The sequence below is a fragment of the Aethalodelphis obliquidens genome, unplaced genomic scaffold (genome assembly GCF_003676395.1).
Source record: "Aethalodelphis obliquidens isolate GAN/ISIS:26980383/991018 unplaced genomic scaffold, ASM367639v1 scaffold1, whole genome shotgun sequence".
In the NCBI taxonomy this organism is placed as follows: Eukaryota; Metazoa; Chordata; class Mammalia; order Artiodactyla; family Delphinidae; genus Aethalodelphis; species Aethalodelphis obliquidens.
The window spans coordinates 59,579,096-59,595,228 of record NW_020837945.1 but is presented as its reverse complement, the minus strand read 5'-3'; the positions used below and the strand labels follow the sequence as shown (position 1 = coordinate 59,595,228).

Below are 16,133 nucleotides of genomic sequence, written 5' to 3'. Positions count from 1 at the left end.
GTTGTTCATCTCTGTTTGTTTGTTCTTTAGTTCTTCTAGATCTTTGTTAAACATTTCTTGTATTTTCTCAATCCATGCCTCCATTCTATTTCTGAGATTCTGGATCATCTTTACTATCATTACTCTGAATTCTTTCTCAGGTAGGTTGCTTTTTTCCTCTTCATTTATTTGGTCTTATAGGATTTTACCTTGCTCCTTCATCTGTGACATGTTTTTTGCCATCTCATTTTTTTTTTTTTTTTTAATGAGTGGGATTGTGTTCCTGCCTTACTGGTTGTTTGGCCTTAGGCTTCCAACACTGGAGCTTATAAGCTGTTGCTTAGAGCTGGGTCTTGGTGCCAAGATGAGGACCTCTGGGAAACCTCACTCTGATGAGTATTCCCTGTGGTGTCTGAGGTTCTCTGTTAGTCCAGTGGTTCAGATTCGGAGCTCCCACTGCGGGAACTTCAGCCCTAACCCTGGCTTGTGAACCAAGATCCCACAAGCTGCGTGTGGGGCAGCAAAAAAAAATGGAGAACAATAACAAGTAAAAAATAAAATTAGACTAGGAAACTAACAGATATGTTAGAAAGAATATAAAAATAAAAATATAGATGAACCAACAACCAGAAAGTAAAAAAGAACCACAATAACAAGAAAGAGGAGGAGAAAAAAAAAAAAAAGGTGGAAAAGGCCTTGGCTGTGGAGGGCAGAGCCTAAGCAGGGGTAGGGTTTGGGCAGTGGGCAGGGCCTATGCTTAGGACCCACAGGGCTGGAAAAGGCCCTGGAAGGTGTGGGGGGTTGGGGCTTAGGCTCAACGGAACAGAGGAGCCCAGGCCTGCCTCCCGCCTGTAGTCTCAGAGGGCAGGGGACACCATGTGGAAGCCCAGCAGGCTTCCAGGGCCAGAGTGGGTGGGACCAACACCCTCTGCTCCTCTCCCGCTCTGGATGGTTGGATTTAATGATAATGTCCCTTTGTCCAGCACTGCCTGAACCTCCCTTTTTAATGTCAGACCTTCTTAAGGGCAGGTCTTATCAAATCTGGCCTGGCCCTGTCCTCAGCTCATAAATTAGTTCATAAATCATGGGTTTTAGGATCTCAAATGATAACGTGAAATAGTCTGCTGACACTCTGAAACCTTCTACCTTGGTGCTGTGAGAAGAGGTCTCTGTCCTGGTTCAGCTACATACCTGATAGCTGAATTTTTTTTCCTGGAGCCCTTACCTTGTTCTCAGTCTTTCTAAAATATCTAGGCAACATCTTACCCTTTGGAATTCTCATGCAGAGTGAATCAATTTCCTGGTTTTCTACCTAAGTATGGAGATTAAGGTAGACTCTTCCCCATAACCAACAAGGAGTTTCTGCTGTAACAGAGTCCTATTAAGAGATTTAGACCAAATGTACCAGCCAGACCATGCAGCATTTTTCACAAGGGTGAAGGACTTTAGTTACCAAGACATTGGTTTCTGATTCTTATCAAAGGACTAAATTATTGCTGACTTCATATAATAAACTGGGAAGTATTTTGGTCTCTTCTATTTTCAGAAATATTTTGTGTAGAATTAGTATTATTTCTTCCTTAAATGTTTGCTGGAACTCACCAATGAAGTATCTGGGCCTGTAATTTTCTTAGTGGAAAAATTTTTAACTGTGAAGTCAATTCCCTTAATAAATAGAGGGTTGTCTCTTTCTTCTTTATTAAGTTTTGTAACTTTGTATCTTTCATAGAAGTTATACATTTCTTCTAAATTGTAAAATTTGTTGACATAACTCTGTAGGATCTATTTTAATTCCTGATACTGAAGATTTGTATTGTCTCTCTTTTATTTCTTGATGGGCCTAGCTAGGAGTGCATCCATTTTGTCAATCTTTTCAAAGAATAAGGTTTTGGCTTTGATAATTTTTCTATTGTTTTGTTGCCTTTTTATTTCATTGAGTCTTGCTTTCATTTTTATTATTTACACTAATTCTATTAATTATTTTTTTATTATTTTATTTTTATTATTTTTATTTCCTTTCTTCTACTTACTCTGAGTTTTGGGGTTTTTTGCTTTTCTTTTTCTAGTTTCTTGAGGCGGAACGTTAGGTCATTGATTTTTGAGTTTTCTTATATATGTACTAAAAGCTATAAATTTCCCTCTAAGCATTGCCTTAGCTGTATCCCACACATTTTGGTGTTATATTTTAATTATCATTTACTTTGAAATGTTTTATAATTTCTTTATTAATTTCTCCTTGACCCATACATTATTTTTAAGTGTGTTTTTTAATTGCCAAATGTCTTCTGTAATTTAATTTACTACTGTTGTAATCAGAGAATATGCATATTTTGTATTATTTCAATCTTTTAAAAGCTATTAAAACTTGTCTTATGTTCCAGCAAGTGATCTCTCTTGGTAAATGGCCCATGTGCCTTTGAATGTGTAGGTGTAGTGTTTTTTATATATCAGGCGGGGATGTTTGACAGTGTTTTTCAGATCATCATATCTTATGGAGTTTTTGACTGGTTGTTCCCTCAGTTGATGAAAGATGTGTATTACTATAATATTAACTAAGTAGACCGTGAGAAGTAAAGGATAAATATTATAATCTCTGAAGCAATTATTTAAAAAGCAAACAAAGAAAAGTAGTTAAAAAGCTAACAGAAATTAAAATGGAATTTTAAAGAATAAATAATCTAGAAGAATAACAATAAATGGTCTAACAAAAAATAGGAAAGAAGAAATAGAGGGAAAATGGAAGAGTGGGAAGTGCACAAACAGAAAATAAATAATTAAATGTTAGATCAAAATCCAACTATACCAATAATTATATTAAATATTAATGGACTAATAAGTCTTGTAAAAAGGTACAGATTATCAGAATGGATAATAAAAGCAAGAACCTACTATATGATATATGAGACACACGTTAAGTATTATGATACAAATAGGTTAAAAGTAAATTGATGGAAAAAGATATAGTAGGCGTACAGTAAGCATTTGAAGGCTGGAGTGACTATATTAATATCAGATAAAATAGATTTCAAGACAAAGAGTACTATCTGTGACAAAGAAGTACATTTCATGATGATAAAAGGAGCAATACATTAGGAAGACATAACTATCATAAATATGTATGCATCTAATAACAGAGCATCACAATACATGAAGAAAAATAGAATTAAAGGGAAAACTAAATAATTCCAAAATTGTAGTAGGAGAACAGTCTGGTACTCCATCATGGTTACTTCATCATGGCCAAAATGGAAGTCCCAATTATTAATTTTTGTATGTTGTTTTTGTATGTAGTGACGATGCAAAACTCTTTTAAAAATTGTAATAATTATAGGGAGTCCTTATGGATGTTCTATGTGCACAGTCACATCATTTGCAGACTTCCTCATTGTGTTCCCAATCTCACAAAGGAGGTGGAGGTAAACAAGGACCAGAGAGGCAAGCTGTATTTGCAGGAGGCAGCCTGCCTCTGTGGCAGCTGGTGAGGAGAGGCACCACAGCTTCATATTTCTATTGGCTAGAGAGAAGAAAAAGCGGAGGAAACTCACCTATAAAATCCTGGGTCAGGGACTTCCTTGGTGGTCCAGTGGGTGCTCCCAATGCAGGGGGCCTGGGTTTGATCCCAAGACTAGATCTCACATGCACGCCAAAACTAAGAAGTCCGCGTGCCACAACTGAGTCTCCGTGTTGCAACTAAGAGCCCACATGCCGCAACTGAAGATCCCGCATGCTGCAGCTAAACATGCCGCAACGAAGACCTTAATTAAGATTGCCACAATTAAGACCTGGTGCAGACAAAATAATTAATTAATTAATTTGTAAAATTCCTTGGTCATAAAACAAACTTTCATCTGGCTCTTTTTGAGATCTGTGGCTATGGTGTCTCCTCGCCTTGGTTACCTCCCTTTGCTTCCTCCTGCACCCATCCTTGTTCAGTGTCCACTAATTTTGCCAGCCCTTCCACCAGCCAGCCCTGCCATCCATTTCTGATTTGAGGTTTTAGCAGCTTCTAGTTCTACAAAAAATGACATTTGTAATTTTGGCTTTCATTTTCAATGTTGATTTTAGATTATTTCCAAGAATAGAAAGACAAATGCTGATTTGTACATCAAACCATAATCCTTCCACCTGTCTATCTTGGGATTATAAAAAGTATAGAAATCTTTGTTGTCACCAAGTTGCTAAGATCTGCTGCTTTGCCAGTCTGATTTAATGTGTCTACTTCCTGTTAAATTCGTTTTTTTCCAAACTCCACTTTTCCTTTCAGTGGCACAACCCTTCAACCAGGCTCAGAATATTCATTTTTAGAAAAATGATTTACTCCCCTTCATTCGTATTCACTTCTGATTCCTTTATCAGTGATTCCCTCATCCTAGCTGGCAGCCTGAACTCATCTAATGGCAGCTTGAACTCTGTTCCCAGAGAGAGGCAGGCCAGCAGATAATATCCCAATCTTGAGATGGGGATATCGTGTTTGATTGCAACAGTCACAAGAAAGAGCTAAGAAATCTGTTAAATGGTATTACTGGAGAGTATTTACCCAGGGCTCTCCCCTAGGGGAGTTCAAGAAGTGGGCCCCATTTAGGTGTCCAGGATTATTTTCTTTCCATCCAAATGCATGAATCCTACAGAACCCTGTCCTCTTATTCTGCTAATTAGATTGGCCCAGCTTTCTCACCTCATTCAAGTTAGTCTTGGGCCTTGTTCCTCTTCTTTTAGCCTCATCTCAGATAGACCGACTAGGTGGTTCTACTGTGTTTCTGACATACTTACCATTTCTGCCTTACTATTCTGAAAGTTCATCCAACCCTTTCACCTGCTGGACATGGTATATGTGAACCATAGCCATGTTTGGACTTGATCTGAATGTTGGCTTATACCTAGATCTATTCTACTCCCATTCCAATTCTTTTTCTCTTCTAGCTTGTCCTGAAGCAAATAGTCTGATGTATTCCTAGGATATCATTCAGACATAGTCATACCCAGAGGAGTTTATTCTTGAATATGCGTTATCTTTGACATAAAAGGTCCTTATAAATAACGTGTTGTTCAAGTGAAATTGAATTGAAAAAATGATAGCAACATACTAGCCAATCTTTTTTTCTTTATCCTTTACTTTCTTGTAAGTGTGCAGTGGTAGGAAATAGACTGCAAATGAAGTGAAAATGGAGATTTACTCACAGGAAAAGCTTTAAAAATTTTTTGTAAAGCTGCAAGAGTGACCAAATAAAATGATTTTTGTAGCAATTTTTGAGTTTAAAATTCATTCAGTTTAGAGCACAAACGAATTGGAAGTATTAGGTACTTTGGAAATAAGAAATGTTTAATTCAAATTTAGAAATTATTTAATGTTTAAGACAATGTTTAATTCAAATTTAGAAATTATTTAATTCAAATTTAGAAATTATTAAAACAAATTACTTTGTATAGCCGCTATGAAAGAGGATTACAAATCTGTTGAAGATACCACAGGCGAAACATTTACTGAAGGGGAAGAGTCATATTTAGGGGATGATGAATCCTATGTGGAACATTTGGAAGGAAGTTCAAGTTCATCTCAAGATGATTATGTGGAAAGCATTGGAAGTAAGTATTACTGGTTTTCTATTAGTACTTGTCACTGTTTTAACTGAACAGTTGTAAATCCATAAAAGAAATGGTTGCAGGAAGTGTGGAGGTGATAAAAGAAAGGGCATCAAACATATCCTGATAGGGTGCTTTAGCAGCTCTGGAGTTGTGTATTCTGAGTATCACATACTCTCATACTGGGTTTTTCGGGGGAGTGGGATTGTCTAAGGAGTGATCTATCCCACATTAGTGAGACTAACTCTCCCTTAGAACTGACCGTGCGCTGTTCTTTGAGACTGCCGGAACCATGCAGGGCTAGGCGTTCACCCCAATGCACACAGGCGCGTTGCCTCTGCTTCCATGCTCACTTGTGGGTGGCATCCTATGTCCAGGCCAGAAGTAGTAGTTACTGCTAGAGTATTATGGGCTACGTACATTCCTCCTGTCTTCATGAAATACGATTTTAGGATTGACCAGACACTCTTCTTAGTTAAAATATTTTTAATTTTTTAGAATCTCAGTACATGGAAACTCCTGTCCCAGATGCAGAAGAGGCAGAGGAGGAAGTTAAGAAGAAAATATCAGAAAGCTTCTTCTATGATTATATGGAGCTGGCTTCGATGCCTTTTGTGACTCCGGATTCAGACATACCGCTGGATCTTCTTACACTTGTGTATCCACTCCAGTTACATATGTATAATCTTGGAATTTCAGCTTTTTAGGTCAGGGGTTGGCAAACTGCAGCCCATGGACCAAATCTGGCCTCTGGCCTTTTTCCCTAAATAAAGCTTTATTGGAACACAGCAATGCTCATTCATTTACATGAAGTCTATGACTGCCATCACACTACAAGGGCAGATTTAAGTAGTTACAACAGAAATCATCTGGCTCACAAAGCCTAAAATATTTACTACCTGGCCCTTTACAAAAACAGTTTGCCAACCCCTATTTTAGGTAATTCTAAGAAGCTTAAGATAGAAATGCTTGATCTTAATTTAAACTAAGCTTTTGTTAGCTTTTGTTAGATGCCAAATAACCATAAAGAGATATAATGCTTTTCTGGCTGTCCTTTCAGGAGATGTGATGTGAAGGAGACCAGGAGGCCTCTTATCCCCATTTACCTCTACCAGATTGGCACCCCTTTTTCAATGCCTGTTAAGTTAAAATCATTGATCTCCCTGCTTGAAACGCTGACATGGCCATTGTCAGGCATTACTGCTTTCGCATTATTTACCAGATGAGTTACAGAGAAGACAGCCCTGAGGAAGTGGGCACAATATAACCCATTTTAATAGAAGAATAAAAGTCTGTGAAGAAAAGTAAAAGTGGGATGATTAACAAGGGGATTTAGGGTTTGCCATCACTTTATGATGTTAGGTTTGTGAGGTGCTAGTTAGGAGACAATTTCCATTAAGGCCCTTGGTTAGCAATTTAGCATGCCTACCCTCAGAAGGGCAGTGGTTATGACCGCATGGCCCAGACACTGACTGGCCCCTTATAAAAGGGGTGCTGAGAGGGGAAGGGCAGTGTACTTCCTGACCCAGTTTTGCTTTTTATGTAAAAATAGATCATGTTATTGTTATTATATCTTCTAACTTTATTTTGATCCCAGGTGTAACTAAAACTAATTCACCCTGAAATTCGTAACCTGGAGTTTTCTCTCTTGAGGGCCTTTTTTTTTCCTTTGTGGCCTTTGGACAGGTTACTGATAAAAGTTATGCAGTTGGCCTTCTAGTCGATTTTTTTCAAATGAAGTGGTTTATTAGTCACCTAGAAGCTTTTCCTGAAATGCACGTGCTCTGATAGCTTCCTGGACCTACTGCATTATTTCCACGTGGAGAGGGGCTTGGGTATATATGTACTCTGAAAAAGCTTCTCGGGTAATTTTGATTGTGCTGCCTTCTCCCAGCTCTCAACACTGGGGATTTGGTGCTTCTGAATACAAGGATCTCTGTATTAGAGAGAGATGCCTAGCCTGTAAATAAGGGAGTCAGAGCGATCTTGACGTTTGGCTCAGTGCATGAATCCTTTCTACTCATGCTGGAGGAGTGGCTGTATAAGCTGTGGACTTGAACACTTTCAAAACCAGGGCAATCACAAAGCAGCTTATCCCATTTTTGAATAGCTTACATTATTAGAGAGCTCCTCCAGGCCTTGAATTACAATCTGCCTTTCTGGAATGTCCTGCGTTAGACTTAGTCCTACTCTCTAGAGATGAAAAAATATAATCTCTGTTTCTTGTGAGAAGCTGTAAGAAGTCTGCTCTCATGTATCCCCATATACCCTTTTAATTCTTCATCTACTTCAGTTTTAACATGTGTGTTTTCTAAATCAATCAAGAAAGTATAATTTATAAAATATCACCTAAACCACAGCATAATTTGTAGAAGACACTAAACAGCACTTAAGACAGTGTTTAAACACCACTTTAAAGTGGAGGTTCTAGATGGACATGGACAAACAGCGAAGGCCCTGGGCCTCTGATAGGAAGTTAAGAATAGGTGCCAAAAGGGAGGATGAGATAAAACAGAAGGGAGATGAAGGTACGTCAGAATACATTTTAACATTTTCAGAGCCCTGCTTAGGGACTGCCTTGTCCTCTGGGGTTTAAAGGGAAAGATCAGACTCTAGTTATTCATTCATTCATTCATTCAACCGAATAGGCTCAAGACTCTGTGGTAGGCATTCCAGGAAACAGATGAATGAGAAGCAGTCTCTGCCCTCAAGCAGGTTGTGATTGATTTAGAGGGAAAGTGTTTGGCAAGCTACAGTCTAACCCATTTCTGCATTTGAAAGGGCCTTCAATCAAAACAGCAGCAAGTGAGAGGGAGTTTCCCCCCTGAAATTACAGATGATAATATTAGATAAATGATCATGTCTCCGATTCCCTGCTGTCATCCAAGTTAGTGAAGGGATGGTAGCCCGCTTCTACCCTCATAGTTAGACATTCTTCTAGCCCTTTAGAATATTACACTGGCACCTGGGAAAAGGGAAAGGAGAGAAGGAAGAAGGAAAGGTGAGAACAGTAGTTTAGGGAGAGGGTAGGCAAAACTTCCTGCCCCATACCAGGCTCTGTAAAGATAAGGGGCTGTAGACCCTACTCTTTATTTGTGAAGCGGCCCCAGGTATTCTCCATGAGGGCAGAATAGCTTCATCTAGATCTTGGATCACATATTCATTTGCATTTCTATATAAGATTCAATTTTAGGCGTTAATGTCTTTTAAATTTATAAAATTCCTTTTTCTTGTACAAATGCCCTGAAATGTTCTCTCTCTCTTTTTTCAATTTAACTATGAGGCAGTGAGATAGGTATAGTTACTTGTAGTTAGTTATAATTTATATATTCTTCACAATTCAAATTGCGTTAATTAAAATTTGCTCTTCCTTTTTTACATTCGACATATCGTTCTTGTTAAAAGTTTTGTATAATTTCTTTCTCTGAAAATATTTCCTTACAAATAAGGGGAATCGTCTAAAATCAGACTGAAAAAACAAAACAAAAACAAGGGCTCAAGAAATAAGGATTGCTCCAGTGATCCTTCAACTTTTGTGTTCAGCAATGAATTCTTGGAAAATAAGAATATATCTACTTAAGATACACCACATAATATATTTCTTTGCCAAACTATAATTTTTTAATAGTTGATCTCATTTAATTATTACACTTATATCTTGGGTTATATTAATTTGAGCTTGAACTTAATAACAAAGTACACTTAAAAAATGTTTTATAGCTCAGTTTTTTAAATCTCTTTTGAATTAATGCAGTTTTACTCTATAGCATAAACGCACACACACGTATATACTCATCTGCACACCCGTACATACTAATGATCTTGGAAAGGAAATGTTAGCCTATTTATTTTATATACGTATATATTATGTATTATTTAGTCAATTTTTATCATTTTCATATGATTAAATTTCAATTATATTTATGTGAATTTCTTACAGTAGTCACATTGTCACTGGTGTGTCAGAATTTCACAAACATGTCAGAATTTTAAACATCTTGCCTTTCAGCATCAAGGAAGAGGCCTACATGATCCTTTTACTATGTTCAGTCAACAAACTGGACAGGCTTTGGGAGTACAAAGATGGCAAAGACAGACTTTCTCCCACATTATAATGTGATTTAGTTTTAGCAGGAGAGAGGAAAATGAAATTATTTAGGGGACTACTTTACTCTCTATAGTACCCAAATAGAAAGTTTATTTTTTATTGCAAACAAAATTAATGTGCTTTCAGGGTTTTCCTAGGAAAACTAAAAGACTGAATCAGAGTATGAGAATTTCCACCTAATTTAAAAACAAGATTACATTAGTAATACAGTAAATAACTCTAAGTTTCAGCATAAAATTCAACTACTTCAACCCTGGATCTTTATCTAACTAAGGGTATGGGTTTTAAAAATATATTCATTTCATTACTTTTCCCCTCTCTAGGATGGTTATGTTGTTTCACTGGTTTTCCTTTGCAACTTTCCCTCAGACACTCCTTTGGTTATGACTGCAGAAAGCGGGCCAACCTACAACTTCTGGACAGCAATATGGTGTTGTACGTAGCTGGGAACCAGCTGATCCTTCTGAATTTGAAAACCAAGGAACAGACCTACCTGCGAAGTAGCAGTGGCAGGGGAATTGGTGTCATTGGGGTATGCCTTTAGTAACTTAGAAAACAAAAATCCATCCATGTGTTTGTTCTGTGGACCAGCCAGGCTGTGAGGAGGGATTACATGAGATGCACAGCAGTCTTTATTCTAAGGCATTTTCAATTCACGATGACAACCACTACGTTCACTGACATTAGCTCCATGCAATATTATAATATTATATTAATAATATTATAATCTCATTTTGCAGATAAGGAAACTGGGGCTAATAGAGGTTGAGTGACTTTCCCATAGTCATGCAGGTTTTTCACAGTAAATGCTATGTTGCTATTCTGCAAAAATACTGAAATGAATAACACAAATGATAATTCACATAATAACTAAAGCTAAGTACCAGATAAAAGAGTTGAACATTAGGAAATGAAGCATAAATTGTACATTCGGTAGTTTCAAGCAGTTGACAAAAAGATCTGTGTGTGATTTCGAGTCTGTCTCTTCATTCCTCCTCAGGTGTCTGTCTCCATCAGTCGTTTTCTTTCTTGTATCTTCAGCCTTTACTTCCTTAGGCATCCTCAGCATAAAAGCATACTAAATCAACTTGTTCTCATTTTAAAAGGCCCCTCTCTGGGAATTCCCTGGTGGTTCAGTGGTTAGAACTCCGCGCTTCCACTGCAGGGGGCGCGGGTTCAACCCCTGGTCGGGGAATTAAGAAATCGCAAGTCGTGTGCACGGCCAATTAAAAAAAAAAAATGAGGCAAAACCAAAAAGCTAGGTATATATACACAAGTACATGCTACGGTGGCACCAGCTGTTGCAAATATTCACAGGCCCGACATGAAGGCTCTGTGGAGGAAGTTGGTCGGGACCATCTCAAAGTACCATGAGCCCTGAGGTCCCCCCGCATCTGCAGAAGACTGAGCAATATCTAGCCTGCTTATTTTTCTATCACTTTGTGGCCAACGATAGTTTTGAAATGTCCGTCTTTCTATTTTGTGGCACAATAATTTGGTTTGAGGTCAGTAGTTAGGGGTGTAGTGTGAACAAGAATGCTAACCCTAAACCTCACCCTCCTGAACCCTGAGCGCTTGTGTGTCGGCGGGGCTCTTCTCCATGTGTGCTGGGGCTGCTGGTGCCCAGACAGTGACAGGGACCTTCCTGCACTGCCCATGTCACTTCAATTTTTCTGAAATAGTTATCCATTTGTGGATGAGAAATGCTCTTGTGAGGCTATGAGAAAGCCATGAGAAATGTGGTTTGGGGGATATAAGCTCTCTTCCAGAAAAGACAGGGTGAATTTATGTGTTGAGTGTAAGTAGATGTCTTGCTTGTCCTAGGTCTCCATTAAAAATAAAGCAAAACACTAAACGCAGGGTAAGCAATTCATCTAACTTAGTTGTTCTCAAAGAGTGGTCCCCAGATTCAGCATCACCTGGGAAATTGTTAGAAATGTAAATGCAGAATATCAGGTCCCAGCTCCAATTTACTGAATCAGAAACTCTAGTGTTAAAGCTTGCAATCTGTGCTTTAATAAGCCCTGCCTGTGATTCTGATGGCTGCTAAAGATTGGGAACCACTGTTCTAGCTCTTCTGATGGCAATTAAAAAAATTGTAGAGTTAAGACATGACTCTCTTAATGAAAGTAAAACTTAAAATGAGTATTCTTCTAGTTTTCAGTTTAAATTATATCCATTGTCAAGTATTTATTAGATGCCGAGTTTTGAGTTTTCTGTTAGAATGGATCCTAATAAACAAATTATAAGGTAACAGATGCTAAATACTGTACTAACTGAGTGATTTATATGATAATCTCCCTTTCAGTGCTTTAGTGAGATTTTATCTTTTATAGGTTCACCCCCAAAAAACTTACTTCACAGTAGCAGAAAAAGGAGTTTTCCCCAAGATTATCATTTATGAATATCCTTCTTTGAGGCCCTACAGAATACTTCAAGGTGAGTCTAGTAGAATCTTTAAAATATCTCACGTTTAAGGTTAACAACATTTTGAAGATGTAACATTATTGTAGCAGTCGGGGTCCTCCAGAGCAACACAGCTGGTGGGAGATAGATGAGAGATTTATTTGAAGGAACTGGCTTATGTAATTACGAGGGCTGGCAAATCTGAAGTTTGTAGGGCAGGCTAGCAGGCTGGAAATTCTTGGGAAGGAATTGATTCTACATCTAAGGGCAGAACTTCTGCTTGCTCAGGAAAACCTTAGTTCTGCTTTAAGTGCTTTCAGCTGATGGGATGAGGCCCACCCAGGTTACCAAGGATAATCTTAACTGATTATAGATGTTGACCACATCTACAAACTATCTTCACAGCAACATCTAGATTAATGTTTAATTGAATAACTGGGTACTATAGCCCAACCAAGTTGACACATAAAATTACCATCACAATTATCTTACAATTCTGTTTTCCATATAATTAATTTCAGTAGTCAATTTTAAAAAAAGATTTTATTTTTCAGAGCAGTTTTTAGGTTTACAATAAAATTGAGAGGAAGTTTCAGAGATTCCCACATACCCTCTCCCCTCACTCATGCTTAGCCTACTCATTATCAACATAACTCATCAGAATGGTACATTTTTTACCAAGGATGAGTCGATGTTAACAGTCACAATTACCCAAAGTCCGTAGTTTCCCTTAGAGTTCACTTGTGGTGTTCTGTATTCATTTAGACAAATGTATAATGACATATATCCATCATTATAACATCATTCAGTATTCTGAATAGGAGTTTTCCCAAAGCCTGTCCTAAATATCGTCTGTGCTCTATTCATAACTGCCCTACCCTCTCTGGCAACCACTGATCTTTTATTGTCTCCATAGTTTTGCCTTTTCCAAAATGTCATAGAGTTGGAATTATACAGTACACAGCCTTCTCAGATTGGCTTCTTTCACTTAGTACTATGCATTTAAGCTTCCTCCTTGTCTTTTAATGGCTTGATAGTCCATTTCTTTTTAGTGCTCAATAATATTCCATTGTCTGGATGTACTACATCTTATGTATCCGTTCACCTATTAAGGGGCATTTTAGCTGCTGTCATTCATTTCAGTTACATATAAGCTTATATATAAGCATTCATTTCACTTACATAACACACACACGGACATAAGCATACATAATCAAATACGTTATTGCTTTTATTTTGAACAGTTATCTGTTACATCAATCAAGAATAAGAAAAATAAAAGTTTTATTTTACTTTCATTTACTCCTTTGCTTCTCTTCCTTTATGTAGATCCAAGTTTCTGACCCATATTATTTTCCATCTTTCTAAAGAAATTCTTTTAACATTTCTTGCAAGGCAGGTCTCCTGGCAACAGATTCCCTCAGTGTTTGTTGGTCTGAGAAAGTTTTTATCTGTCACCTTTTTTTTTTTTTTTTTTTTTGCGGTACGCGGGCCTCTCACTGTTGTGGCCTCTCCCGTTGCGGCCTCTCCCGTTGCGGAGCACAGGCTCAGCGGCCATGGCTCACGGGCCCAGCCGCTCCGCTCCGCGGCACGAACCCTCGTCCCTGCATCGGCAGGCGGACTCTCAACCACCGGGGAAGCCCTATCTGTCACCTTTGAAGGATAATTTTTCAGGGCGCAGAATTCTAGGTTAGTGTTTTTTAGGTAAGATTTTTGTCCCCCCTCTTTTTCTTTTTTCCCCAGTATTTTTTTTTCTTTATCTTTCATTTTCTGTAGTGTTTCTGGGCATTTATCCTGGTTGGTGAGCTCTGAGCTTCCTGGATCCATGGTTTGGTGTGTGACATTAATTTGGGAAATTTCTCAGTCATTATTGGTTTAAATATTTCTTATGTTCCTCTTTCTTCTTCTGGTATTCCCACCACACATACATTACACCTTTTGTATTTGACCCACAGCCCTTGGATATTCTGTTCTGTTTTTATCAGTCTTTGTTCTCTTTGCTTTTTGGTTTTTGAAGATTCTATTGAGATATCCTGTAGCTAAGAGTCTTTCCTCAGCTGTGTCCAATCTAGTAATGAGCCCATCAAAAGCATTCTTCATTTGTGTTAGTGTTTTTTTTTATCTCTAGCATTTCTTTTTGGTTCTTTCCTTAGGATTTCCATCTCTCTACTGACATTGCCTATCTGCTCTTATATGTTGTCTACTTTATCTGTTAGAGCCCTTAGCATATTAATTATAGTTGTTTTAAATTCCCAATATGACAATTCCAACATCTTTGCCATGTCTGGTTGTGCTGCATGCTTTGTGTCTTCAAACTGTCTTTTTTTTGCTTTTTGGTATGCCTTGTAATTTTTTCTGGGTAGCCAGACATGATGTACTGGGTAAAAAGAACTGCCTTAAATAGGACTTTAGTCACCTGGTGGTAAGGTGTGGGGCAGGGGAAGCATTCTCTAGTCCTGGGATTAAGTCTCAGTTTTTTGGTGAGCCTATGCCTCTGGACTGTGAACTTCACAAATGTTTCTCAGCATTTTTCTCCCCTCTTAGGTAGGACAGGATGGCTAGAGTGGGCTGGGTTGGATATTTCCTTCTCCAGGTCAGTTAAGCTCTGATAACATTCCAACCGTCAGGCTCTGGTTAATTAGTTTCCCCTGAGGGCAGACCTTATTAAGAAGAACAGAGGCTCTCCGGTATTTCAAAATGGTTCCTTTTGCCCTCTTTCTGTTGGAAGCCTGGGGGAATTTTTCTAGATGTTTTTACTTTAGGAATCTGGTCAACTCCTGGAGGTAAATCTCACAATATTGTTGGGGCCACCTTATGACTGGGTCCCCCTGGAGTTTTTAATTCTCAGACTTGTCCACACTGAGCCTCCAGCAATTCGTCAGTTAGAGTTCATGTTTTACTTCACCGGCAGTGGTTCCTTGAGCTGTTCTGGCTGTTGCTGCTTGGAAGCCTCTGCTGTGGTGAGTTGCAAATCCCTGTATTTACCTGGTGGTCTCTCCATTCTTGGGGGCAGGGGTTTGCCCTGGTTCCTTTCTTCTCGTACAGATCCAAGAAGAGCTGTTGATTTTTCAGTCTGTTCAGCTTTTTAATTGTTGTTAGGATGGAATGGTGATTTCTTAGCTCCTCACATGCATAAACAGAAACCTGAAGTCATCAATTTTTATTTCGTGAAATTTTCAGTGACAGATTTTAAATTGATTTCTCTCTGCCGTCTAATATGCTTTTGTGTCACCCTTCCCAGCTTCATAAAGTAGAATGTATTCTCAAAGTGTTTTTCTCATGCAAAGTGTGATTAAGATTTCTTCACCCTCCCCCCTCCCCCCATATCATGTAGTTCATTCTACAGCCAAGGGTGATGAGTGATTTTGGAATTGTTTCTTTAGGGGAGTCTTTGCATTCTTCCACCAATGCACACCACTAAGGGTGCTCTCTCTCTCTCTTTTTAAAATTTTATTTATTTATTTGTGGTATGCGGGCCTCTCACTGCCCTGGCCTCTCCCGCCGCGGAGCACAGGCTCCGGACGCGCAGGCCCAGCGGCCATGGCTCACGGGCCTTCTGCTCCACGGCACGTGGGATCTTCCCGGACCGGGGCACGAACCCCCGCCCCCTGCATCGGCAGGCGGACTCTCAACCACTGCGCCACCAGGGAAGCCCTCTCTCTTTTTTTTAATTTAAATAATACACTTTTGAAAAGTAAGTGCTGTTCGTGTTCATTAGACTTGCATTCATCTTTTCATCCTTTCAGATGGGACTGATCTGGCCTATGCATATGTAGACTTTAACTGCGATGGTACCTTGCTGGCCTCTGTTGGTGGCAGCCCTGACTACACACTGACAATCTGGAATTGGAAAGAAGAGCAGCCCCTACTGAGGACAAAAGCTTTTTCCCAGGAAGTGTTCAAGGTTACTTTCAATCCTGAAGATGACGAGCAGCTTACTACATCGGGATCCGGCCACATCAAGTAGGTTGCGTGACTGATACAGGTGCTAGTCATTTATTGTTAGGGTCTTTTCTAAGAGGATTGACCAGCTGGAGACATTTTTGCTGATGTTGTTAAC

General features: G+C 38.8%; 1 protein-coding gene across 1 annotated transcript in view; it reads left to right on the top strand.

Moving 5' to 3' along the window:
• The window catches only part of CFAP44 (cilia and flagella associated protein 44), a 134,838-nt gene that overhangs the window by 9,057 nt on the left and 109,648 nt on the right, over positions 1 to 16,133 (top strand). The window contains exons 2-6 of the mRNA XM_027119618.1: positions 5,407 to 5,562; positions 6,058 to 6,217; positions 10,037 to 10,199; positions 12,004 to 12,106; positions 15,820 to 16,036. Coding sequence (XP_026975419.1) covers positions 5,407 to 5,562; positions 6,058 to 6,217; positions 10,037 to 10,199; positions 12,004 to 12,106; positions 15,820 to 16,036 — 799 coding nt within the window. The remainder of the gene's footprint in view (positions 1 to 5,406; positions 5,563 to 6,057; positions 6,218 to 10,036; positions 10,200 to 12,003; positions 12,107 to 15,819; positions 16,037 to 16,133) is intronic.